Source organism: Camelina sativa, chromosome 15 (assembly GCF_030686135.1).
Source record: "Camelina sativa cultivar CO46 ecotype springtype chromosome 15, ASM3068613v1".
Classification (NCBI taxonomy): domain Eukaryota; kingdom Viridiplantae; phylum Streptophyta; class Magnoliopsida; order Brassicales; family Brassicaceae; genus Camelina; species Camelina sativa.
In genome coordinates this window covers 32,604,386-32,629,875 of record NC_141894.1, presented here as the reverse complement: position 1 = coordinate 32,629,875, position 25,490 = coordinate 32,604,386, and the positions used below count along the sequence as shown (strand labels likewise).

At 37.1% G+C, this 25,490-nt stretch overlaps 5 protein-coding genes and 2 pseudogenes across 7 annotated transcripts; 5 read left to right on the top strand and 2 right to left on the bottom strand.

Moving 5' to 3' along the window:
* The first annotated feature begins 71 nt into the window (after positions 1–71).
* Positions 72–1,842, top strand: LOC147927459 (protein EPIDERMAL PATTERNING FACTOR 1). Its single transcript, XM_087488992.1, has 2 exons — positions 72–291; positions 371–1,842. The coding sequence occupies exons 1-2, from the start codon at positions 204–206 to the stop codon at positions 595–597; spliced, it is 315 nt and encodes a 104-aa protein (XP_087345118.1). The 5' UTR covers positions 72–203; the 3' UTR covers positions 598–1,842.
* Positions 1,084–1,842, top strand: LOC104747766 (putative cell wall protein pseudogene; annotated as a pseudogene).
* A 797-nt stretch (positions 1,843–2,639) lies between these two features.
* On the bottom strand, positions 2,640–4,376 carry LOC104747767 (lipoyl synthase, mitochondrial). Its single transcript, XM_010469457.3, has 4 exons — positions 3,866–4,376; positions 3,581–3,792; positions 3,099–3,478; positions 2,640–3,010 (listed from the first exon to the last, which is right to left on the bottom strand). The coding sequence occupies exons 1-4, from the start codon at positions 4,270–4,272 to the stop codon at positions 2,891–2,893; spliced, it is 1,119 nt and encodes a 372-aa protein (XP_010467759.1). The 5' UTR covers positions 4,273–4,376; the 3' UTR covers positions 2,640–2,890.
* A 1,349-nt stretch (positions 4,377–5,725) lies between these two features.
* Positions 5,726–6,829, bottom strand: LOC104748887 (U-box domain-containing protein 17 pseudogene; annotated as a pseudogene).
* A 4,021-nt stretch (positions 6,830–10,850) lies between these two features.
* LOC104747768 (secretory carrier-associated membrane protein 1) lies at positions 10,851–13,850 on the top strand. Of its 2 annotated transcripts, XM_010469458.3 has the most exons (12): positions 10,851–11,059; positions 11,702–11,803; positions 11,879–11,941; positions 12,204–12,237; positions 12,323–12,445; positions 12,542–12,604; positions 12,689–12,782; positions 12,972–13,017; positions 13,102–13,169; positions 13,245–13,293; positions 13,375–13,440; positions 13,540–13,850. In XM_010469458.3, exons 1-12 carry the CDS (start codon positions 11,006–11,008, stop codon positions 13,624–13,626), a joined length of 849 nt encoding a protein of 282 aa, XP_010467760.1. In that variant the 5' UTR covers positions 10,851–11,005; the 3' UTR covers positions 13,627–13,850. The 2 variants fall into 2 exon arrangements, with proteins under 2 accessions (XP_010467760.1, XP_087345196.1); XM_087489070.1 differs by having other exon boundaries at positions 10,893–11,059; positions 12,972–13,169.
* Positions 13,851–14,256: 406 nt separating this feature from the next.
* Positions 14,257–14,713, top strand: LOC109129210 (uncharacterized). Its single transcript, XM_019236942.2, has one exon. It carries the CDS (start codon positions 14,324–14,326, stop codon positions 14,528–14,530), a length of 207 nt encoding a protein of 68 aa, XP_019092487.1. The 5' UTR covers positions 14,257–14,323; the 3' UTR covers positions 14,531–14,713.
* A 7,117-nt stretch (positions 14,714–21,830) lies between these two features.
* LOC104747769 (uncharacterized) lies at positions 21,831–24,424 on the top strand. Of its 2 annotated transcripts, none has more exons than XM_010469460.3 (5): positions 21,831–21,992; positions 22,141–22,551; positions 22,825–22,899; positions 23,335–23,559; positions 23,729–24,424. In XM_010469460.3, the coding sequence occupies exons 2-5, from the start codon at positions 22,147–22,149 to the stop codon at positions 24,221–24,223; spliced, it is 1,200 nt and encodes a 399-aa protein (XP_010467762.1). In that variant the 5' UTR covers positions 21,831–21,992; positions 22,141–22,146; the 3' UTR covers positions 24,224–24,424. The 2 variants fall into 2 exon arrangements, with proteins under 2 accessions (XP_010467762.1, XP_010467761.1); XM_010469459.2 differs by having other exon boundaries at positions 22,125–22,551.
* The last annotated feature ends 1,066 nt before the right edge of the window (positions 24,425–25,490 follow it).

Below are 25,490 nucleotides of genomic sequence, written 5' to 3'. Positions count from 1 at the left end.
TTCATATACTACATCTCCTCAAAATTTATATCATTCCATATGTGTTCGATCTTGTTTTCATGTGACTTTCCTCTTCTCTACCGTGAGTCTCTTCAATTTCCTAACCTTATGTTAACGATCATATATACCTTGTTTCTTGCCGTACGTACCACACACCACTTTATCTCAAATTTTTACTTCTACTATACGACTTACAATATATCATGAAGACTCTTCTTCTCCTTGCTGTATTCCTCTCTTTCTTCTTTGGCTCTCTCTTGGCTAGGCATTTACCAACACCCTCCCATCCAAGTATGTATGCTTTTCTCTCTTTCTCTCACCTCACACCTCTTTTACTATATTCAAGCTCTCAAAGTTTGTTCATGTGCAGGTCATCATCATGTGGGGATGACAGGGACATTGAAGCGTCAGAGGAGGAGGCCGGACACCGTGCAGGTGGCTGGGTCTAGGTTGCCAGACTGCTCACACGCTTGTGGCTCATGCTCCCCATGCCGTCTTGTGATGGTTAGCTTTGTGTGTGCAACGCTGGAAGAGGCTGAGACATGTCCAATGGCTTATAAGTGCATGTGCAACAATAAGTCCTACCCTGTCCCATGATCAGCCTCTCTCCTACACTTATTTTACGCATTCAACCGTTTTGTTTTCCTTTTTTCTTCTCCGGGTACATGAGATGTGTACGTATAAGATGCATCTTTAGTTTCTTTTTTTCTCTTTTTTCTCCCATCATCGTTTTCATTTAAAAAAAAAAAAATAGAACAATTAGTTTAATCAGATGCACTAAAGAAAATATTTGCAAATTAGATGAAAGCCACACTCACCTATTTGGGCTCCCCCACAGCCCCACTGTAGTTTGGTCCATGAGGCCGCATTTAAGAATGCAACAACAAAGCTGTAGACAGAATTATAATTAAAAGGCAACTACAAAAGTACGTGTATACGTTGTTACCACCAAACTTTGGAGGCTCGCTAATAATAACCACACTACCCATTTGTTACACACCCTTTATTTTCAACCATATCATCTCACCTTCGCTAAATGCTCCCACAATTAGCTCAGTATTTACTATATACATACACAAACGCCTTCCTTCCTCAAGGCCAAACAAACACACGAGACTTCATCCTAAGTCTTAACTTTCCCGAGTTTCTTCTCTAGAACAAGATCAAATAATGGCTTCTTCCCTTCTCACTTGTGCAGTTACTGTCGTGCTGTTAAGCCTATTGCTTGGATCTGCAGACAAGGTGAGTGGACTACGTCACGTTCCCAAGTCCCGTAAGACAACTGATGTCAAACACCCTGACTTTCTTGTCACCATTGAGCCCAAACCAACTATTCTCATCCCCGGTGTTGGAAGGTTATTGCTTCCTCCTAAATGTAAGAAGCCGTTCTACCCTTACAATCCTGTCACCGGAGCTCCCCTTACAGGTGGGGGAATCCCATCATATAATGGTGGACAAGGGGCCGGACCTCGCACCCAACTCCCTGGTGGCGATGATACGCTTGTCCCGAACCCCGGATATGAAGCTCCAACCCCAACCATTGGAGCTGGAGCAGGAAGCAACGGCCAAGTTCCACCGGTGCCACTACCCTGAGTATTATTAATTTGTCAACAAGCAAGCATATCCCAGATGCAAACGGGTCTACTTTGATGTCCTGAGTCTTGGTTAGATAAGTAACCTTTTGTTTTACCAGCCGTTTCGTTTAGTCATATGTGTGCCATCTCTTTGTCTCTTTGTATCTCTCTATATCTGTCTACAAAAAGAGAGAATATTGTGTCATGTTCGTCAGATGAATTCATTTTTAGAAACCATTATATATTAAATAAACAAAATGTTCATGCAGTTACATGTTAAAGAAGACTCCTCCAATTAGCTGTAGATACTATATACTAAATACTAATTTTACTAATGACAGATATAAATTCAGATTTTGATGCAAATTCAATTCATTGGTAAAATCATCGTGTTAAAGTTTTGATGCATATACTTATCAGATCGAATGTAACAAATTTTTTTTATAATTCCCTAGACTCTGATGAGTGATGAATGTCCAAACCCGTAAACCAATCATAACAATGTGATACGCTGATGCAGAAGGGATAATTGAACCCACTGTGTGACCAAGAGAAGGCTATTAAACAGACTTAGTGTATCAAATAATGTATTTCTCACAAGTCATCTCAGTAGTAGCAGTGAAAACATCCATGGAAAGGTATCATTGATGATGCAATGAGAAACAAAATATATTACATGGTTTTAAATGAAAGTATCAACGAACACATTTGAACATTTGTTAATCTAAAAAGGGACAGATAGAGGTTCATAATGCCGATGATCTTCATCAAGTCTACGATGTCTTGAACATTTGTTAATCTAAAAAGTGACAGATAGAGGTTCATAATGCCGAGAGAGGATGTCCCCACGTTCATTGCTCAGCCTGCACCAAGGTCTTAATGGTGGATTGGTGATCCCAGCTTTTAAGAGCAGCAATATCTAGAAAAAGTATAAGAAAGACGTGAAAAGTACCTTTCTCTGTGTATCATCACTCTACAATCTTAAGTAAAAAAATGGTTTATTCAGTTCATGGTTAGTCCCCACCAGGCCACCACTGCTGTTTCAACTTTCAAGTTCAATACAGCTGGACGAAAATGCTCTGACAGAGCAGAGTCGTATATATCAGAGAAGTATTCCAGGAGTACAATGGAAGTATGAGAAAGAGAGAAACTAGACACAAACTGGAGGAGACTGAACAACGATGGTATTACATTTTCTCATGATTATTCAGAACGCTTCGGATAAGTGTTGTGAAACCCGCAGAAAAAAAATAAAAATACAAAGCAATAAAGTGAAAGAATTCACATATGCAGATAGTGTAATCTTGAGTGGGTATCTAAAGGGATGTGGTAGAAGGAGAAACAACTCGGTCAGCGTCTATCATCGACTTTATGTAGTACTCTCCTGCTTTGTACGACGACCTCACCATTGGCCCAGATGCTACGTACCTGAATCCCTGTTTACCATCAACGCATTCCATTTAGCTTTCTTTCCCAAAGTATTTCTCAGCTAATAAAACTTTTAAGTAAGGAAGGGACAATTACCATTTCCATGCCAAGAAGACGATACCTCTCAAAGGCCTCTGGTGTCACGTACTCAGCTACAGGCATGTGCCGCTTAGACGGTCGCATATATTGGCCAAATGTCATAACGTCAACCCCTGCTGCTCTCACCTTCTCCATAGTCTGGACCACTTGATCAGGGGTCTCTCCACATCCCAGCATTACTGAAGTTTTTGTTAGGGTGCCTGCAGGAGCATGGTCCTTAGCCATCCTAAGCACATCCAGCGACTGCTTAAAGTTAGCACGATGATCCCGCACAAAACTCTGAAGCTCTTCAACTGTCTCAATGTTGTGGGCAAAGACGTCAAGCCCTGACTTGGAAACCTTTTCAACACATCCACCATCTCCACGGAAATCAGGAACTACATCATCAAAGAAAAAAGAAAATTACAAAAAAAAAAAAATCAAAAAAAAAAAAATTCATGATGATCAAACCCGGAAACTGTTAATCCCATGATTACTACCTAGTGCTTCAATCAGCATCTCCGGCTTCAAGACTTTCAATCTCTGCACTGTTTCAGCAAAATGGCCACTCCCCTGATCAGGTAAATCATCTCGATCTACACTGGTGATCACAACATAATCAACTCCCCAGGATGCAATTGCTTGAGCCACATTGTTCGGTTCATTTGGATCAGGCGGTGGAGGCGTACGCGATGTCTTAACATTACAAAACCTAAAAAAAAAAATAGAGAATTAGCCCCTTTCAGAGAGGAAAGATCTCAGGGATGGGGATTAAGAGGAGGTACCTGCAGCCGCGTGTACATGTGTCCCCGAGGATCATGATCGTGGCGGTGGCGGTTCCAGTCTCGCCACCAGACCAACACTCGCCGAGGTTGGGACATTTAGCCTCCTCGCAGACGGTGTGAAGCTTGAGGTCTCTCAATTTCTTCTTGATCTGGACATACCTCTCGCCGCCGGGAATAGATTCCTTCATCCATTTAGGTTTCGGGAGAGGCTTCTTCTTGGTTCCGACCTCCACCGAATAGGTATCGCCGTGGATGAAATCGGTAAGCGAAGGCGACTCATTCGCCAGCCGAGCTCGAAGAGCCTCGAGGCTCTTGGGAGATTGCGTTGCGGTGACCGGAGAGGAAGAGGAGAAGCATCTCGACGCCGGACGGAGGAATCGGGAGAGTAGGGCGGAGCGAGAATGCATCTCAAACGTCGATTAGGAGGAGGAAGTCTCACCGGTGACGGCAATGAGTAGAGATGGTATAAGGTGACGATTGAACCCTCTCGTTCAGCAAGAAGCTCTTATTTGGGCCTTTTGCTGGTAAAATCAAGCCCATTATAAACGTAAAGAAGAGAAACACAACTTTCCTCTTCCAATTCTTTTGGCTGTTGAGTTTTGCTTTTGAATTTCAACGACTCTGTTCACTTCCCATTTCTCTCTTATTAGATTTTTTTCTTTAACTGGATTCGGAATGAAATCGATGAGACCTGGAAGAGACAACAACATCTGCCTCTTGCGTTTTCTTGTCTTTTACCTTATCTCCCTTCCTTCCTTGACACTTGCTCTTACCAATCCTGACGCCGCCCGAATTCCATCTTCTTCTTCTTTTTTTTTTTTTTCCCTTTCTGTAATGTAATGGCAATGTCAGTCTAGCTAATCGCACCCCAGATGATTATTTACTTCAGTTGCGTCCATTAACAGCCTCTTCCTTCCACTGGAGTCGCATCTTCTACCGGGCTGGGTTGCATCTGGTGGTGAACAACCTATGTGGGCAGAGCTGGCAAGGTGTTCTATGTACGTAATGCCTATGCCTCCCAAGTAGAAACCATGTAAACGACGACACCTCCCCATTAATCAGAATTCTTCTAGCAATACAGTATACTTATACTTATCATATGGTATATAGAGTAATAGACCCATGAATATTCAAATTAATGGTTAAGGTTTGAAGAGTACCGATGAAGAAGATTCCGATTATCAAACAAAGAATGAGAAAAACATTACAATAACAACACTTTTATGACTTCTTCATCTTTTGCCAACCAATATGATAGATTCTTGATCAATCGTATTTGTAAACTCAAACTATATCCAATTAGAAAGGAATCAGAGAATAACAGAGTTTATAGATTGTGAAAGAGATAACGGAATGAATACAATTGATAGCCCAATCTGAATAAGCCCTGATCAACATTGATCAGTCACCGAGCACATCACTCGGTACCTCAGCACATCGCAGAAGGATTTACAAACTCAGATTAAACATAATGAAGAAGATGAGCTTCACAGCTCTTTTAATCTGATCCCGTAACGGCAAAGCCTCTCTCTTGTTCCAAGTATTTGCTCTCTTCTTTATCTCTGTCCACGTCATCCTCTTCTTCACTTACTTCCTTAGGGCATCTTTATAGGCATAACTTTTTTTTGTGTTCTTAGACTAAATATATTAGGAAAATAATCTAAGATCAGTAGTTAAGATCTTTTGTTAAAAAGTTAGTTATAGGGAGAACATGTTTAATATCATAAGCTTTAATAATATAATAATCAATTTTTATTTTACATTTGATACATAAATATTGAAGTTACAAAGAGCTAAAACTAGGAAAAATTTGTTTTGTATCATAAACTGCAATTGTAACAAGAGGGTGTGTATGTTGTCTCAAGGAAGTACTTGCTCCATCATTCTGTCCATGTCCTCATCTTCATAGATATCTCCAAACTTCAATATCTTTAGGACCTGCAGCCTCTGGAAAACACGAGCAAGCGATGCAGCTTTACGTCTAGCACGTTTCGTCCCGGTAAACAAAAGCGTTTGAAGTAACCCCGCAATGGCAGGTGCTCTCAACACTTTCTCCGCTACAGCAGCTCCACCGCTCCTACAAAGTTCGAGCAACGCAGCCACCACGTTTTCTTTCCCTCTCGGTGTTACGCATCTCATCATTCCCATGAGCCCCATCACAGCGGAGTCCTCTTTCCCTATAGCTTCAGCGCCAAGAGATTGTCTTACTAACAAAGCCAAAGCTCCTGCTGCTTCCTCAGCTACCCCTTCGTTCTTGAGAGCTCCAACGAGACTAGACACACCTCCTCCTTCAATCATCCTACTGCAGTTATCTGGATGTGTCGATAAGTTATATAACGCTGTAACCGCATCTTTCTTCCCTCTTGGTGTCCCGTTCTGAAGCAGCGACACTAACGCCTCAACGCATTGATCAACGATAGCTATACGTTTCTTATACTCATGTACAGCAGAGAGACTGAACAATGTAGCTGCTGCGTTTTCTTGCGCTTCAACTGTGAGACCACTTACTATAGACTCCAAACAATCACCTTCCTCCATAATCCGACTCTTGTTCTTCTCATAAATCGATAGATTCAACATCGCAGTCACTGAATTCTCCTGCACAATAGCGTTTTCAGACTTGAGAAGACGGCAGAAGTGCGGTATCGCACCTGCTTCCGCGATAAACGCACGGTTCTCTTTCCCCGTTTTAGCTAAAAGACGTATCTCCCTAGCCGCAACAGTCTGAGCTGCTTCAGAACCATCTGCTAAATACTTAATAAGAATCGATACAGTAGCTTTGTTAGCTTCAACAGCAGCTTTAGTAGGAAGAGCAGAAACAAAACACTCATTAGGAGAATCAGTAAACTCAGACTCATAAGATATACCACTCGCTGTACACCATTGAACAATCAGATTCTTAAGAGCTCGGTTAGGAACAATCCTTGAATCCATAAGCATTTGTCCTGTTTTAGGACAAGTACAATGCCCATTCACGCATCACTCATTGTTCCTAAATGGGAATTGCAACTAAGAACTCTGCACAATCATCAACACACAATAATTAAGATGAACAAACAAAAACTGAAGCAAACAGAGTAATAAACTTAGAACAATAATGAGTGAAGCATTTTGATATTAAGAACAAATTTAAAATCCCAATCCCATCAAAGACTAACATCGTTCGATTGTGATATCTTAAGAAATCCAAAAACCCTAACATTTTATTTATGTATTCCAAAACTAGATCGCGATACAGTAAAAATAAGCCAGAGAATGTAAAATTCACGATGCTTCCGATGATCCGAAGAAGAAACGAAAGAGTTTAGCCGGAGAAGAAGCGATTTGAAGCACAAAATTAGAAATCAAAACTGAAATCAGACTGAGACATTTGGGAAAAAACAAAAACAGAAATAAGGCAGACTCAGAGATCAGAAACGAACGGGGGAAAGAGAGGTGACGTCGGAGTCGGTAAATCGATCGGGAAAAAAGCTCCGGTGAAGAGAAATTGTGGAAGACGACGATCAGAAGATGATTTGATTTGATATGAAAAAATTTCTAACTTCCATCACCGTCTTCCCCTTGGTTCGTGAATCCATTCTTCTTCGAGCTTCGTTCGTTGTGAGATTGCGAGTCAAAAAAAATTTTTAAGTCTCTCTCTCAATCTCAACCATTGCCAGGTAGACAAAGAACTCTTCTAAAATCAGTTCTAATTTAAGAACAAAAAATGTGTTCTAAGATCACTGTTGAATAAATTTATCAATTTATTATGCTAAGAACAGCCCAACTGTTGTGTCGATAAAGATGGCCTTATGGAGAATCGTATCAATACTCCCCCCATTTAGACAAGCTTGTCCTCAAGCTTTAAGAAAAGAAGGAATGGATACGGCATGTCTCTCACGAGGTCAGGAACTCTCATGAATAGACCAGCCTCGCCACAAGAAGAAGGCACGACAAGAACACAAAGGAATTGAACCAAACCCACTTAGACTGATCCCTTCACCAGATTGAAAATGTCCCCACAGCATAAGTTCTGAACATGGCTGCAACTTCCCCACCTTGTGTTTCCAACGATGCCAAACTTGAAAATCAACTTTTTTTGTCACATAAACAACACCATGTCGTGGCCAATTAATTCTGCAATTCACATAATTGACATTCTGCAGCTAGCGTGTTGTCCCTATCAACAACAAGGTGACACACAATATAGATGATGCAGATTGAAACTCATGGAGAAACGAAGCAGCTTGATCCTCATTACTTCCCCCGTTGAGACCAAGTTTGTCCTCAAGCTTGAAATGAGGAAACTGAAACTCTCTAGCAGCATTGTGTAACTCATTGGTAAGTCTTGAAAGAGACTGTACTATAATCGCAGCCATTGGTTTCTCATTTACAGCTTGAAACCATAGCACTCCCTGAGAAATTAAAACAGCAACATCACAATCAGACCATGAATCACCACTATGAAAAACCACATTGTCTTTATGAATTCTGGAAATTGGAGAAGGTGCAGGCTGTGTGTTATGAAACTGAAACTCTACTGCAACCTCCTCTTGCTTAATTCCTTGCGAAACCAGAACTCTATTCCTGCAGATATCTTTGAATTTAAACCACCAATTCTTGCACAACTTCCTCCTCCACAAATCTGAAACCCAACTATGGCTACCAAACAAGTGCAACATGCCAACTACAATTAGCCAACTCTTATTCTGCTGTATGTCAAACTTGGCTTTCTCTAGTGTAAGAAATTCAAGCAGCTTCATAGCCACACCAAAGTCCAGTCCTAATAATGATTTGTTAAGCTTAGACCTGTAGTTTTTCTTCAAGTACAACATCACATCTCCACACACAAACTTTTGCGTTCTTCTTGAATCATGGTTTATCATCACTCTACACAACAACTTTGTCATGTGATATTGTTTCACCATCTGAAACAAAAGAAGAACACACCCTGCCACATTTCTGGCCACAAACAAACGCAGAGATTTGTTATAAGCAGTTTGATTCCCGTTGACGTCAAAACCTGATTTGAAATCTGGTGATGCTACTGTATCTTTGAACTTGAACATCCATGATTTGGGAGACAAACTCCGTTTCCTCTGTTGATTAAATCTGTGTCGTTTAAGGCACAATCCATCAAACACTTGGTTGGCGTTATTCTTGTTCTTGACATTTTCAAAACCAGAATGTGGATCTTCTTGATGTTTCCTCACAATATCAGATGGCAATACTTCAACAACAGTCAATGGTTCCTTGCAAAATCTAAGGCTAGGTTCCAAATTAATAGATGGTACCTGAAGATCCTGAACGTAATCAGTCCCCATGTTTGATTCAGCTTCTGATTCAACATCTAGAGTCGAATCAATTGTTTGAGCAACCTCTGGCATCGAACGCGCAATCACCTTTGATGGAGAACAATTCTGAACTGGATCAAATCGAGCTAACAATCTGCACTGCAAACCAATCCAATCCAGAAATTCCCTCTTGTGGTTTTCCAAACAAAACCATTTCCATGCATCTCCTTCCAAACTCAAGGCAACCAAATCCAATTTATCCCTATCATGATATCTACCAACACGGAAAAAACGCTCGACCTCAGAGAACCACTCATACGGTTTCATACCATCAAAAACTGGCATCTCGATCTGACGAAGTGAGCTCGATCGATTCTCCAAAGACAAATTTCCAACATCTGACAAACGCGGAGGTGATTCAGAAGAATACGATACCTGCTGCGAGATCTGAGATGTTTTCGGCTGTTCATGTTGTTTTTCGAGATGATTCTCCAGCTTCCCCAAGGTTGAAAGCACCGTACGCATCGCCTTCTCCAGAGATAACAACTTGTCATCCTGTACAACCATCGCCTGAGTTAGACGATTGTATTCGCCGCCAAGAACCTTCAATTGACACTCCGTCGCCTTCTCCTGGAAGCTCTCACTGTTTATCAACGTCGGATCATCAAAAGTAGCCATCGCGATCTCAATCGAACCAGTTTCACCGCACCATTGATAGATTCTTGATCAATCGTATTTGTAAACTCAAACTATATCCAATTAGAAAGGAATCAGAGAATAACAGAGTTTATGGATTGTGAAAGAGATAACGGAATGAATACAATTGATAGCCCAAACTGAATAAGCACTGATCAACATTGATCAGTCACCGAGCACATCACTCGGTACCTCAGCACATCGCAGAAGGATTTACAAACTCAGATTAAACATAATGAAGAAGATGAGCTTCACAGCTCTTTTAAGCTGATCCCGTAACGGCAAAGCCTCTCTCTTGTTCCAAGTATTTGCTCTCTTCTTTATCTCTGTCCACGTCATCCTCTTCTTCACTTACTTCCTTATGGAGAATCGTATCACAATAACACTTGCCCCTTTTAATGGTGTGATCGGTGAGACATATTTTTTTTTTTTTTTTTCATCAAACATTCCATTATATTAGATTAAAGGTTTACAAGCTTCCTTTGAAGAAGAGCCAAATACACCAATAAATTTACACAAGAGGACAAAATAAACTACAAATTTCGATCTTAAAACATACATAAAACAAGCTTTAAAGTTTGACTTGAAACTATAAAGGTGACAGGATACATAAAGAGGACAACAAGTCCTAAAGGTAAAGAGTTGCCACACAAAGTGAGACCACTCGTGGTGAAGGATGACTGACCACTGCCACATAGTCAGCCACCTTGATAACTATTGCCGCAGACGTTGCAAAAGAACGAACGCGGTGTTTGGATTCCGTGCATGCACCAAAGGTCCCTGGAAAGGGTGGTCACATGCTGGACAAGACGAGAGTCTTGAAAGGGTGGTCAAAGGTCACTTGGAAAGGGTGTTGTATTGCACAAAGCTTCAATTTCCATTACTATGCATTCCAAAAGACACAATCGAAGGTGAGACATATAGGATAAAACGGATTTGTGTTTAAAAGGGTTGTTGTTGTTATACTGTAGATGGTTGGTTATTTATTTCGGGTTTAGAAAACCGGGTGTAAATCCAGTACATAGATGGTTGGTTATTAATTTCTGGTTTAGAAAACCGGGTGTAAACCCAGACGCGCCAACACATTTACTCTTCTTCTTCGTTGCTCGCTCGCTCGCTTGGGTGATACAAGTCTAGAGAGATTGGATCTGCAGAGTTACCTTACGTGCCAATGTCTCGCTACCAGTCTCCTTCCTTTGATGACGGCGAGGTTAATCCTTTTGCGGTAAGCTTGATTCCAATCTCATCAGTCATCATATAGGGATTCCTTTTTTTTTTTTTTTTTTTTTTTTTTTTTTAAATTCCTGTTGTTGTTGAATTGCATTGTTTCTGATCTGATTTTCTCAGATTCTTAATGTTAATTGTATTTTCCTCTACTCCAATTCTTGGGATCGAATTTTCGGTTTCAATTTGGTCGATTGATTGATATTCATGTTTCAGAATGTGATTTGCTCATTCTAGGGTTGTTAGACGCTGATAGATCAATGTAACGCTTGCTTTTTTCCCATCACCTGTTGAGAGAGTGTTTGTTATTTCGAATGAGCTTTATCTTTCGTGTCCACGATTTTAATATAGATCTCCCACTTACATCTTTTTTCGATTTTCAGTTTGGTGCTTACTTGTGGAGAATCTAGTAGACTACTTTTTCACTGGCATTGTTATTTTTTCTTGTCTTGGATATGGGTGAAATGGTTTTTTTACTTACACATTCATATCAGTTTCTTGTCCATTGAATTGCTGTCTCTGATGTTCTAAAGCTCTCGTGGATCTCCATTGCATTGTTTAGCTCTTTTTTTCTTTGTTTTGTTTTCTCTTCCTATATGCTTTTAAATTCTTCCACCCACTTTTGTTGTCTTTGAACCTTCAGAATCCTGGAACTGTTCCAGCCGCAACGCCAAAGCTTTCCCCTCTTCCCCCTGAGCCGTATGACCGCGGTGCCACAGTTGATATTCCTCTAGACTCTGGAAAGGTATTTTCCTTAAGTACCAAGTTATAATCTCAGAATATTCCCTGAGACTATTTTTGTATGATTGCCAACTTCTAGGATCTTAAAGCTAAAGAGAAGCAACTCCGGGAAAAGGAGGCTGAATTGAACCGGCGGGAGCAGGTAAGCTGTAACTCCGATTGAAACCAACTAATGTCACATACCATGATGTCATTTTCCCCACAATTATTTGTTTATATAATTTTTCCCGAACTAAGAATAATTAGTTTACATCGGATTTCATATCATTTTGATGTGTTATGTAGGTGAAAGCATATTTATTCGTGTCATCTAATCTGTAAAGCTTGGCCTCAGTAGTTTGTAGCTACAGCCTTTCAAGTATATATCTTTCTGTCTTCTGAAATCTGTTGTTGGTATTTTCCAGGAACTCAAGCGGAAAGAAGATGCTATAGCACAGGGTATCTTTGTCAATTTTATCTTCTGTAAGAAACCTGACATTCCGTTCCATGGGAAATGCTTATTCTGCCATCTTTCTTTTGGTAGCCGGAATTGTGATCGAAGAGAAAAACTGGCCGCCGTTTTTTCCTCTCATCCATCATGACATTTCAAATGAGATACCCATCCATCTGCAGAGAATCCAATATGTTGCTTTCACATCAATGCTGGGTATGTGCTTTCTCTTTTAAATGAGATCAACCCATCTCCAGTTGCAACAGAGGTGGATTTCTTGAGTTATTAGTAATCTCTGCTGTTTGGTGGTAGGTCTTGTGGTGTGCCTGCTATGGAACATTGTTGCAGTTACCACCGCGTGGATTAAGGGAGAAGGTTAGTCTTGGAACCAGTTAAAAGTTGCCACGTACACTGAGCTTGTATGATGCCAAGCTGCTGACTTATGTACTTCGGGTGTAGGTCCGACAATATGGTTTCTAGCTATTATCTATTTCATATCGGGGGTTCCTGGAGCTTATGTTATGTGGTATCGCCCTCTTTATCGTGCCATGAGGTATATGCGCGTATTCATGCCACTTAAGATTGTTCTTTTAAAATCCTGTACACTATCTGCTGCTGCTGCGTGGTGTGTTCCTTTATTAAGAGGGGTGCAACAAAAAAAAGAGTGAAGTTCCAGATAGCATCTTAATAAGTGTCAAAATTTGGATGCGAATGAGATGTGGGTTGTTTTGGTTGTGTGCAGGACTGATAGTGCTCTGAAGTTTGGGTGGTTTTTCTTCACGTATTTGGTGAGTTTTGCGTTTGTGTTTTTTAAATGGGTTTTGACACATCAAAAAGTGGAAGTGAGTAAAAGCTTAAAAATACGACTGCAGTTTCACATAGGGTTTTGTGTGTTTGCGGCGGTGGCTCCTCCAATTATCTTCAAGGGAAAATCTCTGACGTAAGTTACAAAATAGTTCCTTAAATCACACAAAAGGAATGAGGTGGAATGATATTATATTGTTGTGTTATGCAGAGGAATATTGCCGGCTATCGACGTATTAAGTGGGAATATCTTGGTCGGGGTAAGTTGAAAATTAGTATAAAAAAACTTAAAATTGTTGTAGTACGTACTTTGAGTTGGCTAGCTTTTGGTGGGGTGGCAGATATTCTACTTCATTGGGTTTGGGTTCTTCTGTCTGGAGTCACTCGTGAGCATCTGGGTTATTCAGGTTTCCCTCACTTCCTGCATCACTTATTCATTTTAGATTTGACCTATGTAAAAAAGGGAAGAAGTGGTTAAACAAGTTGTTCTGTTTGTGTGGGAACAGCAAGTGTACATGTACTTCAGGGGGAGCGGGAAAGCAGCAGAGATGAAGCAAGAGGCTACAAGACGAGCAATGATGGCAGCTCTCTGACCAGTGACCACATTCACACATTTAACCCATCTCCCATTTTTCCCCAATTTAACATACAAACAGTAAACTTTTCAGATCCTCTCCTCTTCCAAGGGGGATTTACTTACTCCGCCACTCACTTCTCCTTTGTTTTCCTCGGATTTCATTTAACTATCCATCTTTTCATATTGTACTTAAAACCTTTCATATTAATCATCTTTCAAAGAAGCTTCAAAATTGTGAAATCCTCATTGTGCCTAAAAAGTGAACAATGTCCACTCACAGACGCCTTTCTCTAGGACTTTTGAATTTGTCCCCCAATACGTGACGACGACTAAAGTACGTATGGGGTGGTGACCTTACAGTTGGAATAATTTTGTTGTAAAGTCAATGGGTGTAGTAAATGAGGAAATGGGCTTCTGTGGTATTAAATAGTCAAGCAGTTGAGAGTGATGAGAAGATGTTGCACAAGTGGTGATTATAATTCAATGTCAATTTTGAATATTTAAAAGAAAAGAAAAAAGAGTCAATGGAGGTCAGCGAGCCAGCTGTATCTGTGTGTGACACGCGGCCCCCATCCAAACGGTTAGATATCTCCCAAACTTGTATTTAACACACACTACTAAGTAGTAAGTACTAACTAACTAAGCCTTGTCCCCAAGACCTGAAGTGCTAACAAAAAATACCACAACAAGATTCAAGAAGAAGAATTAGAGAAATGGCCATATTCTGTTTCCTTGTAAACCAGAGGAAGCAAGTCCGGGGGAGAAAGCCGGCGGCCGGGTTGTGTTCGAGATGCGGAGGTGGAGCAGTGGTTGCGGACATGAGAACCTCCACAAGATTCTGTGGGGTTCCATTTTACCGCAAAGCTTGGAAGGCTATCGTCTGTCATTTCTGCGGCGCTGTGCTCAAATCTTACCACTGAGTCTGATGAATCGACGTTTTGCGTGTTAATTCATTTCTTTTTTGTTTGCCATAGTATGTCGCTTGATAGCTTACCTTAGACTCTTTAGTCCCGATGAATTTGTTATTCGTTTGTCTCTATTTCTGACTAAGCATTTGTCTCTCTCTCTTTCTTACTAATGCAAGTGATCCATTTACTTTAAAAGTCTCTTCAAAAAAAGTTTGGTTGATAGGAAAAAGCAGAAAGCCACATGAACGTGATGTGCGTAGCTTCCCTAAAGAGTCAAGACGAAGGAATAGTCCAACAACTTGCTGCACAGCTTTCACCCTTCAAGGCGTCTTCTCTCTCTCTCTCTCTCTTCTTTATTTAGATCACTAAATGATAAAATTTGTTTTCAAGAGCTTTTTTAAGTAAACTAAGAAAGAGAGAGACAAATGATGTAATAATTTATTTTAATTAAATAAAAATGTAATAATGTACATTAATCTATATTTTAAATCGACACTTTACTACTAAATTGTAACTGAAATTATATAAATATGAGTTGACTATTTCTTTTCAATCATTTTCATTCAAACACACTATAAATTTTAATTGTAACTCCTCTAATTAATTTATCTTAGAAATGTAACTTTTATCCCTTGAAATCATATAAATAACCATTCTCACATCATCATCTACCATATCTCAAATTCTAAATATTTTTTCTGTTTTGTTTATGTTCTTGCATGAGTTCAAAACTTATGGTAAGAGTGTGATTTTATATTTTGTTAGATTTATCTTATATTTTGTTCAATTTTATTTCTTTATTTTTATGTATTTCTTTCTTCCTCCTTTGTCTTTTTATTATTTTTAATTTTCAATTGCATATGTATAATAAATAATTTAGAAATGTAATTTTCATTCTTTAAAATCCTATAAACATTCTCACATCATTATCCACCATATCTCAAATTATAAATATTTTCTTTGTTTTGTTTATGTTTTTGTATGGGTTCAAAACTCATGGTACGAGTGTGATTATATATTTTGTTACATTTATTTTATATTTTGTTCCATTTTAGTTCTTTGTTTTTATGTATTTTTTCATTCCTTCTTCGTCTTCTTATTATGTTTAATTTTTAATTACCTATCTATATTAAAATTTTGGTGACTATAAAAAACAATTATCGATGCAGATTCAACAGCGATCAAAGCCCAATGAGGGAATCAAGCTAAAGAAATCATCTTCATTCATGTATATTTATTTTATTTTTTAAAACTTATGCAATGTTTTAACAAAATAAACTATTCTCTCTCTTTCCTCCAAGAAATTGTAATATGTTTTTTGTATACTCATCAATATATATATATATATATATTTCTTGTGATCCAAAAATATAATTATATAAAGATCATTATAATTTTTATTTAATTCAAAGTTTTGTAATTTAATGATTTTTTATATAAAAACAATTTGATATTCCATTTGCGAAATTTTACCACAAAGAGGAAATCATTAGAATTTAACGTAGCAATATAGATTAAATGAAGGTGAATATAAACCAGACTAAAAATTAAATTAATCTTTGGGACTTTTTATTGCATTTCATATAATTTTCTAAGAAATATATTTAATTGATACTAAAAAAAGATTTGGAATTTAATTATTAAATATTTTATAGTAAATTTTTATTTTACCATAAAAAATATTTTTTAAATAAGTGGTATATTTTGATATTGTATTATTTGGATAAATAAAGTGTATTTAATCTACTGCAGGGACCCCTAAGACTCACTGAGTAATCTTAGATTATTTATGATAATATTTTTTTCTACAGGTAACCGTTAGAGGAAAGCTAGAGGGTGTGTTGGACGATAGGACCCCGGTGTAGTTTTTGTGCCTTTGTGTAAAGAAAAAAAAAAGTAAGTTTAATATGTCTAAAATGTATAATCTTTTTGGCTCTAAGCCTGGCCACAACTTTACAAGTTCTTTTGGTAACTTTGTGAAATATTTTTATTTAATCAATGAAATTGGTTTTATATATTCGTGAGTACGAGTAATGTTTGATAATGACTTAGTCTGAGTCGGCTCAACGCTTGGACATCACGAGGGCTGGCAAGCTTACGTGGTGTCTAAAGTGGAGGGAATAACACTAACGGATTGGTTAAGGCTCTTGATCTGTTTTAGAATCTCGGCCGGGTCGTTAGTGACTATTTCCAAGTGGCGTCCAATGGCCGTTCTGGATGTACCGAGCCATAGGACGGTTCGGGGGCGGGGGCGTTACATGGGTGACTGGAGCTGGGTGGCCGAAGGTGGATGACTGGAGGTGGGTGGCTAGAGGTGGGTCGCCGAAATTGGTGGCCAAAATTGATGGCTGGAGGTGGGTTGCCGGAATTGGTGGCCAGAGGTAGGTCGCCGGAATTGGTGGCTGGAGCTGGGTGGTGGACGGTGGCCGGAAGTGGCTGGTAGTGGTAAGGGGTGATGGTGGTAAGGATAAAGTATAAAATACATCTTATATAACATTTTCATGGTTATAGTAGTTATGCAATAAATTAAAGTATTTTTTTTTGGTTATACGTTCTAATTTCCTAAAAAAATTATATAATTAACTAATACAATAATAATCATATATATATATATATAAGTAAGGTTTTGGTCTCTTCTTATTGGTTGATTTTCATTAATACTTTCTAATTTTTTTTTCTTTCTAATTGTTTAATTGCTAAAAATAATAATTAAGACCCAATTAACACAATACATTTATTTCATATATTAAAATAAAATTATAAATGAAAATAAAATAAATTATGCATTAATCATATTCCACCACTCAATTTTATTCAAACACAATAAATAATATTTGTAACTCCAATAATTCTAAAGGTAACTTCCATCAATTCTTATCATATAAATAAGCATTGCCTCATTTTCTCATATTGGCATTTTTAACTTTCTCATTTTCACATTCTCTCATTCTCTTCCACAATATCTCAAATCATTTTTTGTTTTTTCTTAATGTTTTCAATTTCTTATTTTTGTTGTATGGGTTAAAAAAGCAAATGAAATATCATTGTAAATTTTTAATTTTAGAGATTACATGATATATATATATATATAAATATATATATATATATATACATATATATATAAATTCCATTGTTTTTATATTTAACGATTCATCTCCATTATCTAATTTGGATTATCATCTTATAAGTAATCATTCTCTCCTCCTCTCTCACCAATATCAAATGTTGTTATATCTAATATGTGTTTTAAGATTTTGATTCAATATTTTAATTTAGAAAGTATTATATATAATTAATATTATTTTCAATTTTTATTTTATTTATATAAAAATAAAATATATTTTTTATATATTTCTTGCCTCTCTAATCTATTCATAAATATTTTTAAAATTTCCATAGCTAAATTTAAATTCACATATGTTGGTTTTAACAAAAAATCAAGTTTATTTGAGAAACTATTTTAGAAGGTTTATCTTCATTATCTATTTTAGATTAACATCTTATAAGTCATTATTTTTCATACTCTTACAATATTCACCACACAATAAGGTCATGAAGTTGAAAAGATCCATCTCTAATTCTCTATTATGTACTCTGGTTATCTCACATATTCATGTATCATTTTTAATAATTTAGAATGATCAATATAATTATCCATTTATAAAGTCTATTTTGTTTTGTGATCCAATAGATAAATATGTAAAGATCAATATAATATTTCTATTATTTAAGATTTGAGGTTTTTGAAAACAAAAAGAACTTAATTATAAAAAAATTATTTTCGTGATTTCAGCAAAATGAAAAAATGATTCCAAAAAGAAATCATGTTTAACTGGAAGTGAAATATAGAAAATAATATAATTATTAAGATACCATTTAACTAAATCCTCTAAAGATGAAACCATTATTATGAAATCTAGCACTATAAATTAAATTGATGAGTGAAAAAAAAAATAAAAGGATTGAAATTATTCTTGGGGTTTTAAAAAATATTTAGATTGAAGTTCATATTTTTTTTCTAAAAAAACTAATTTAGTTTGTCACTTTGGAATATTATGTGTGAGTGTTGAGTTTATATCAACAAAACAATCAAAAAGTGTAAGTTTAAATTTTGATTGAGCCACTTGGTATTCCTTTTCTCTTAAGTCAAAAATAAATTAAAATATTTATTTATAGTTAACCCACTTTTAACTCCATTTAACTCTACATTTAACTAAAATGTAACTCCTACCCAATAACTTTCCAACTAATATATTTATATTTCTAGAAAAAGTGTTTTTGGTAAAATTTTAATATATTTTTAACTTTTTTAATTGCTTTAAACTTTTAAATGAGGAATATTCTATATACAATAATTTTATACGTAGTTACTAAATTTTTTGATAATTTTATTTGATTCAATTTTACTATACTACAGTCTTATATTTACAATGTCATTAAGAAAAAATCTTTAAATCAATGTTTAACTTCTATAAAATATGATCATAAACATAGATTCTCTCATATTAGGAAAATGTTTAAATTTCTATATTATTATTTATATAAATATAGCTAATCAATTTTTAATAATTCTTTGTAGTATTGGTTAATTTTTTTTTTATAGAAAAGTTTATATATTTTAAATTTTGTATAATAAATAACCATACCAAAAAATGTTGACAGGAGTGTTATTTTGAGAAATTGCTATAATTTTTTTTGAGATTCATACATTAGTATAATTTTTGGAGATTATATATTAGTAAAACAATATTTTAGTTTAAGAAAATTTAAGAAATATAATCAAAACTATTATGCATACAACCACACATTACGTGGACTAATTACCTAGTAATAACAAAAAAAAAAGTTAGATTAGTCACTATGTTGGCCATAAACACACATATTGCAACTTATAGCCGTTCATCGTAACAATAATTGAGAGTTCATATAGTGGTGCTTAAAAAAAATACTACTATACTAGATAGTAACCCGCACCCTGAAGTGTGGGGTAATATTTTGTTAAATTTATATGATATTTTTAAAGTGAAAAGTATGATGAACTTATGAATCAACAATGTCATTGAACTATTAAAGAAGCTACCAACTTTAGTACCGCACTGTAAATGACTATCAACAAAGTCATTGTCCCAGATATTTAATAACATCTTACCCCATTGTAGCCTCCAAACAAAACCCAGTTTTAGAAGCCTAAAACAAACCCACTCCATAGAGAAATCTATAAATGGACTATGCTACAAGCAAATATATCAAATCTGCAAAATTGTCATCAAGCAAGACCGAATAATAACTTCGACGTCGTTAACCTGCTGCAATTTAAATGAGTGTTGTTAACGATCAACCTAGAAACAACCTAGATAATGACCCATGCTGCAGCGCAGATAAATCACAAAACTAATTTTTTGTGTTGATTTTTTTGATTACAACTATATAGTATAATTATTTGGCAACTAATTTATTTCTAACAACATTGCTTAAATAACACATTAATGTTTTTATGCCCTTGGCTGCACAGTTTATACTTCATTTTGTATTTGGTACTGTTGGTGTCCAATAGTAATTAGCTTTTGACTTAAACTACAAAATAAATTGCTGACACTGATTATAATAAATTGTTGGCACTGGTCATACATTGATTTTATATAATAAGATTATAAAATGTTAATCTCTAGCTATATGTAAGTTAGAATAAAAAGATTTTGTAAATTATAACTTAGTTTTTTTTTTTTTTTTTTTTTTTTTTTTTTTTTTTTTTTTTAATAAAACTTTATATTAATATTAATGGGCCTTCCCAAAAAAATGGGTTTGGCCTTGAAAAATTACATGGTTTCAACAGTTACAAAAAGAGAGAAACGGAGGACGTTGCCGTCGCCGGAAAAAAAAAAAAAAACGATCGGATCTTGCTGAATGACCTTGAGACAGAAGCTCGAACATGAACGTCGGTGGTTGCAGGATCCACGGCTTTGCGGCGGTCACACCAAATCGGAACCCTTGACAGAAGCAACCAAACTCTGTTTCGGATTCCTCATTGGTGAACCACCTGACCCGCTACAGATCCTCCGACATGCTCAATGAACCGATCTTAGGCTCCGCGAAGTCAGGTCCCATGCCTAGCAACCCGCTCACTCAGATCTAACACGCTTCCTCCAGCTCCGGCGACCACCGCAACCTCAAGGTAGATTTGCTTCAATCCGGTCTGGTGGACACAAAATCATGACGTTTTACAGAGGATGATGGCTCAACCCATCCTCCATAACCCGGGACCCATGATAGCCCCTAAGGATGCCGAAACATCTAGGTTAACCACCGCAACGATGCAATATTTACCCTCCTGTCTTCCTCCGACTTCCGCCGCAACCACAGCTTCTATTGGAAGGGTGAACCAAGGGAAAGCTCCACCGCGAACAAACGCGGCTTGATCAAGAAGCTTCCCGACCAACCAAACCGAAGCCACAGCTGCATCAGAGGAAGAGAAAACCACGCCTCTGTTGCCGGAGATGCAAACCACCCACCACTGCCTTCCCCTTGTAGATTCAAGGCCCACAATGAAGAACCGCCCAACCTACCTGTCAAAGCCAAATCCGATCTGTAACGTGACGCCTCGGCTGGACGGAGAGAAGTCAGGATCCAGTGAGAGAAACACCAGATCTGACCCCCGGAGCTCACCAAAGAGAGACTACGGCTCTCACTTCTCACCGAAGCCAACGAACCCACCGGCGAATCCTAACACACAGAGTCTTCAGCCCCGATCTGCCGACTCCAGCCACGAACAAGAAGCCGTCCTCAAGCAACTCCTTCGAACCTTCACTAACAGACCCCTCTAACGAAGAGTCCGCTTCACGCGCCGGGATAACACCGGAAACCACCATCAAGAGAGAACCAGACCGGAGACGAAGGACCACCTCACAGAGGATGACGATGACAGAAGAAAAGCCTTCTCCGGTGCCGGAAGGGCAACCGAAGAGGCAGCGGCGCAAATATTAAGTTTAGGTTTTTTAGAGAGAAGGAAGAGAGAAAGGGGAGGAGAGAGAAAACGAACGGATTGTGCTTTCTTCTATCGAAGAACTACCAGTTTGATTCTACTACTTTTCAAATCTCAAACTCTAAACCTTATTCTCCTTTAATCTCTTTAATTATAACTTAGTTGAAACTACTTTAACTGCTATTTAAGTGGGATAGTATTTTATTGTTACAACTATATAATTCTTTTTTCATAAGTTATTTTTGTATAAAAATACAGTGGTATTTTGTGTAATATACCATGATAATAGAATTATTTTGCTATAATATAGCGCTTAAAGATTTTGTGAGTTTTAAGCCAAACCATAGGAAAAAAAAAAAATTAACAACTTGAGATTATTAAATTAGGGTTTTCGACGCACTCCACTCCACTCAAGTCCGGTATTTATATACTTTACTCTCTTTTTTTTTTTTTACAGTCTCCGCAGTTCCTCTGTCGTGTCTCCAAGATCACACAGTAAGTTCTCTCATGTTCTCCTTTTTTTTTTTCTTTTTTTTTTGTTCTTTATTATGTATACAAAACTTGATTAGCGATTCCCACAACTGTACTTTTCGATTGATGGTTCGATTTTGATTTTTATATATATAGTTTTCCACTTTTTGAGGAAACCATGGGAGACGAACACCTCCATAGTCAGGAGTCCGGAGCTAACAACCAGTCCACAGATCATGTCGAAGAGAGCAAGAAGATAAGACTCAGAGTCACGCAGATCCGCGAGAGACCCGATAGGATGTCTCCTATCGTGGCATATTTCAGCTCCAGCTACGATCCTCTTGAGGTGGATCCTGAAACAGGCGAGCGAGTACATGAGACCCCGGAGGTTACCGTTTACACGCATAGGGATGAGCCCAAGAAGAAATTTCAGGTTGTGGTACGCCCGCCAGGTGCAAACGTGTACTTCAAGGGCACTAGCTACTCCCGCGAGACTGCGGTGGAACCGAATACTGCGTACTCAATTGGCGTGGTAAATCGAGAGGCCAAGACAATCCGAATCTTTCCGATTGCTGCCAACAAGGTTGACACTCTCTGGTTTCTTCTTTCTTGCTGATTTGTGTTTTGTTGATTAATTGCTTTCTTTTGTGGCTAGTAAGAATGTTTCAGTGTTTAGGGTTGTTTGTGCATAGAGAGCTGAGCTTTGCTTTGTGTATTAGAATCTAGATTTTCAATGTTTTCCCAGTGTCCTGTATGGGTTGTGAATTAGAGAAAAAAACAAATGTTTTGGATTTGGTTTGTGTGTTTTTATTTTTATTTTTATAAGTTCTGAGTGTTCTGGGTTTTTAACTTGCAGATTATCCGATTGGATCCATATGTTATAGGGCAAGAAACAGAAGAAGAAGCAGAAGCTTCAGGAAGTGGGCCTCAGGTGTGCCACTTTATCTTGACATCTTTTCTATACCTAGCTTGTTTCCTACTGTTTCTTTACATCGTTTCTATGCCTGGCTTGTTTCCAAATGTATCAGTCAGTCTTACTGTTATCATTTGTATATAAAAGCTTAGATATTGATAGCCTTAGTTTGTTTTTTTAAAGCTCGCATCTTACTACTATTATCGCTATGCCACTCTATCTTTAGATCTTTTCTATGTCTAGCTTGTTTCCTACTGTATCGTATCAGTCATTCTTACTGTTATTATTGTACATATAAGCTGAGATATCCATAGCACTACTTTAATCCTTTGCTTGCATCTCATGAACGGCTATATGGTATGCAATGTTGCGTATTGGTATTTGTTTTCTTGAGACTCGTTAAGAGGATTTGTAATGTATACTATGTAAATGATAATGTGTCTCTCTATGCAGGACACTAGCACCAGTTCTATTGTTGCCCGTAACATTCCTCCTTATGATGCCTCTGCAACTACTCCTTCTAAAGCTTATCCTTTAGACAAAATCATGGATGAGGAGGAACGGAAATGCCTTCAAGATATTTACCTCCTTCTCGAACAGGAAACCGTAGCAGCAGCAATCACCAGTGCTTACCCTGTATTTGTCCGCAACAGATTGCACAAGTTGCGAAATATCGAGGTAACACTTGATTCCTTTTTACAATGGACTTTTAACATGCAATTATATCTTGTTGACTTGCACCACTTTCGCCTTTTCGTATTTGTTTGCTCTATTCAGAGAGACCTTGTGCTAGTATCATCTAGCTCGTTAATTTGAACACCTTGGTTTCATTTTGTTCTGTTTGCAGGTTGATTCCGAGAGGCAGATGCTTTGTGCTGTCTCATCGCTCCTCACCCATCTGGTTAAATTCAAGGACATGGACTCAACGGTTGGTCTCCATTCTGCTAACGGCCATGAGTTCCCAGAAATCATCCGTCAGAAATGTTTCACATTGTTCAAGGATCCTTTTCTGAGGACAAGTGAGATAACTGTTGACAAGACCAACCTTCTGATAAGCTACGTTCTTGTGCTCTGTCTTCATGTCGATAATTTCAAAACCGATCCAGAGGACATAGCTAAAGATCTGAGGATGAGCGCTATCGACCTGAGGAAACATCTTGTCAGTCTTGGCTGCAAATTGTCGTGGGAGAAGTCAACTTTAGTTGCAACCTTGCCGACTCCTCTTGAGTTTTCGGAAGTCAAGTCAAACAGGAGAAGAAGAAGAAGAAGAAGAAGAAGAAGAAGAAGAACGAAGATACACAAGAGATTAAGAATAAGAAGAACGAAGATACACAAGAAATGATGATATTGGAGAAGATTTGTTCTATTTTCATTTCTGCTGTCGCGATGTCATTTCTATTGGCATCTGTGTCTTTTGTTTAAATGACACAAAAACTGAAAGTTGGTATTTTGGGAATTATGACCTGCTAGTATTAGACATGAAATATTCAAACAAGAGTAACCACAGACATTGATAAATGTCATGTTTTCATTTTTGTTCTCAGTTTATGTGGGGTTTCCTTGATTCTTCAGAAATGCCTCGAGTTTGGTCCAATTTTACCATTAAATGAAGTCTTAGTTTACCATTAAATGAAGTCTTGAACTTCCAATGTATTGTGTACATGTCATAAATATAAGAAATTAAGAACCAAGAAACATTTTATGAGAAGTGAGATTGTAATGGAGTGCATCCCACAAAATGTATTTCTGACAAATTACCACATAATATCACATTGTAATTTACTACTCACATTATCTTTAAAATTTAGTGGCAAGTTAGCCAAAAACTCTAATGGTAAATATGATTTTATTTGTATAAATAATTTCAACTATTATAATTTATGTCCTAAAACAAATTAAACAAAGTTTCTATATCAAAATAAACTGTTCTTAACTGCAGTAAAATTAGAAAAAAAAAAAATTAATTCATCTACTACAGTAATCGAATAATTCTTGGTTATACTATACATATATGCAAAATTAATCTAAGTGTCGTAGTCGGACTCAGCAATGGTGTATATAGGTCCAACATTGGTGACAATATCATAGACAAAGTTTTGGTCACCATAAGGATCATCTTGTACTATGTGGATCTTCCGCACTACTTTGGTAACTTCCACGAACAAATAGATGCCCATGCAAGGAATATCTACATATAATTTGTTAAAAACATAACTAACCTCTAAACGACAAGCAACATGTAATAAATTAGAAACACACTTATCATTTTTGACCTCCGAATCAAACTCTACATTCACCAACAAATTAAAAAGAAAAATCAAAGAATTAAACTCTAATTCTATCTAGTTCACTTATTTCATTACATGTGTTTTACAAACTCAGTTCTTTATTTATTTTATATTTTTTGTGCAAAAAAACTCCATTCAAAGAAGGGTGAATTTGCTGACTGACCAAAAGAAAAAACTAACAAATAATATAACCACTAATTTGAATAAATTAGAAATGAGTGAATTTGCTGACTGACCAAAAAAAAGCTAACAAATAATATAACCACTAATTTGAATAAATTAGAAATTTAGGATGAAGGGTAAAGTAAACTACCTTTTTGT

Excerpts from the sequence above, each read along its gene's own strand:
- LOC104747769 (XM_010469460.3), top strand. The coding sequence starts at position 22,147 with ATGGGAGACGAACACCTCCATAGTCAGGAGTCCGGAGCTAACAACCAG. Across the intron at positions 22,900-23,334 it reads CTTCAGGAAGTGGGCCTCAG|GACACTAGCACCAGTTCTAT; the intron begins GTGTGCCACTTT and ends CTCTCTATGCAG. Across the intron at positions 23,560-23,728 it reads ACAAGTTGCGAAATATCGAG|GTTGATTCCGAGAGGCAGAT; the intron begins GTAACACTTGAT and ends TTCTGTTTGCAG.
- LOC104747767 (XM_010469457.3), bottom strand. The coding sequence starts at position 4,272 with ATGCATTCTCGCTCCGCCCTACTCTCCCGATTCCTCCGTCCGGCGTCG. Across the intron at positions 3,793-3,865 it reads ACATGTACACGCGGCTGCAG|GTTTTGTAATGTTAAGACAT; the intron begins GTACCTCCTCTT and ends TTTTTTTTTTAG. Across the intron at positions 3,011-3,098 it reads GTCTTCTTGGCATGGAAATG|GGATTCAGGTACGTAGCATC; the intron begins GTAATTGTCCCT and ends GATGGTAAACAG.
- LOC109129210 (XM_019236942.2), top strand. The coding sequence starts at position 14,324 with ATGGCCATATTCTGTTTCCTTGTAAACCAGAGGAAGCAAGTCCGGGGG.
- LOC104747768 (XM_087489070.1), top strand. The coding sequence starts at position 11,006 with ATGTCTCGCTACCAGTCTCCTTCCTTTGATGACGGCGAGGTTAATCCT. Across the intron at positions 12,783-12,971 it reads CCTCTTTATCGTGCCATGAG|GACTGATAGTGCTCTGAAGT; the intron begins GTATATGCGCGT and ends GGTTGTGTGCAG. Across the intron at positions 13,441-13,539 it reads TGAGCATCTGGGTTATTCAG|CAAGTGTACATGTACTTCAG; the intron begins GTTTCCCTCACT and ends GTGTGGGAACAG.
- LOC147927459 (XM_087488992.1), top strand. The coding sequence starts at position 204 with ATGAAGACTCTTCTTCTCCTTGCTGTATTCCTCTCTTTCTTCTTTGGC. Across the intron at positions 292-370 it reads ACCAACACCCTCCCATCCAA|GTCATCATCATGTGGGGATG; the intron begins GTATGTATGCTT and ends GTTCATGTGCAG.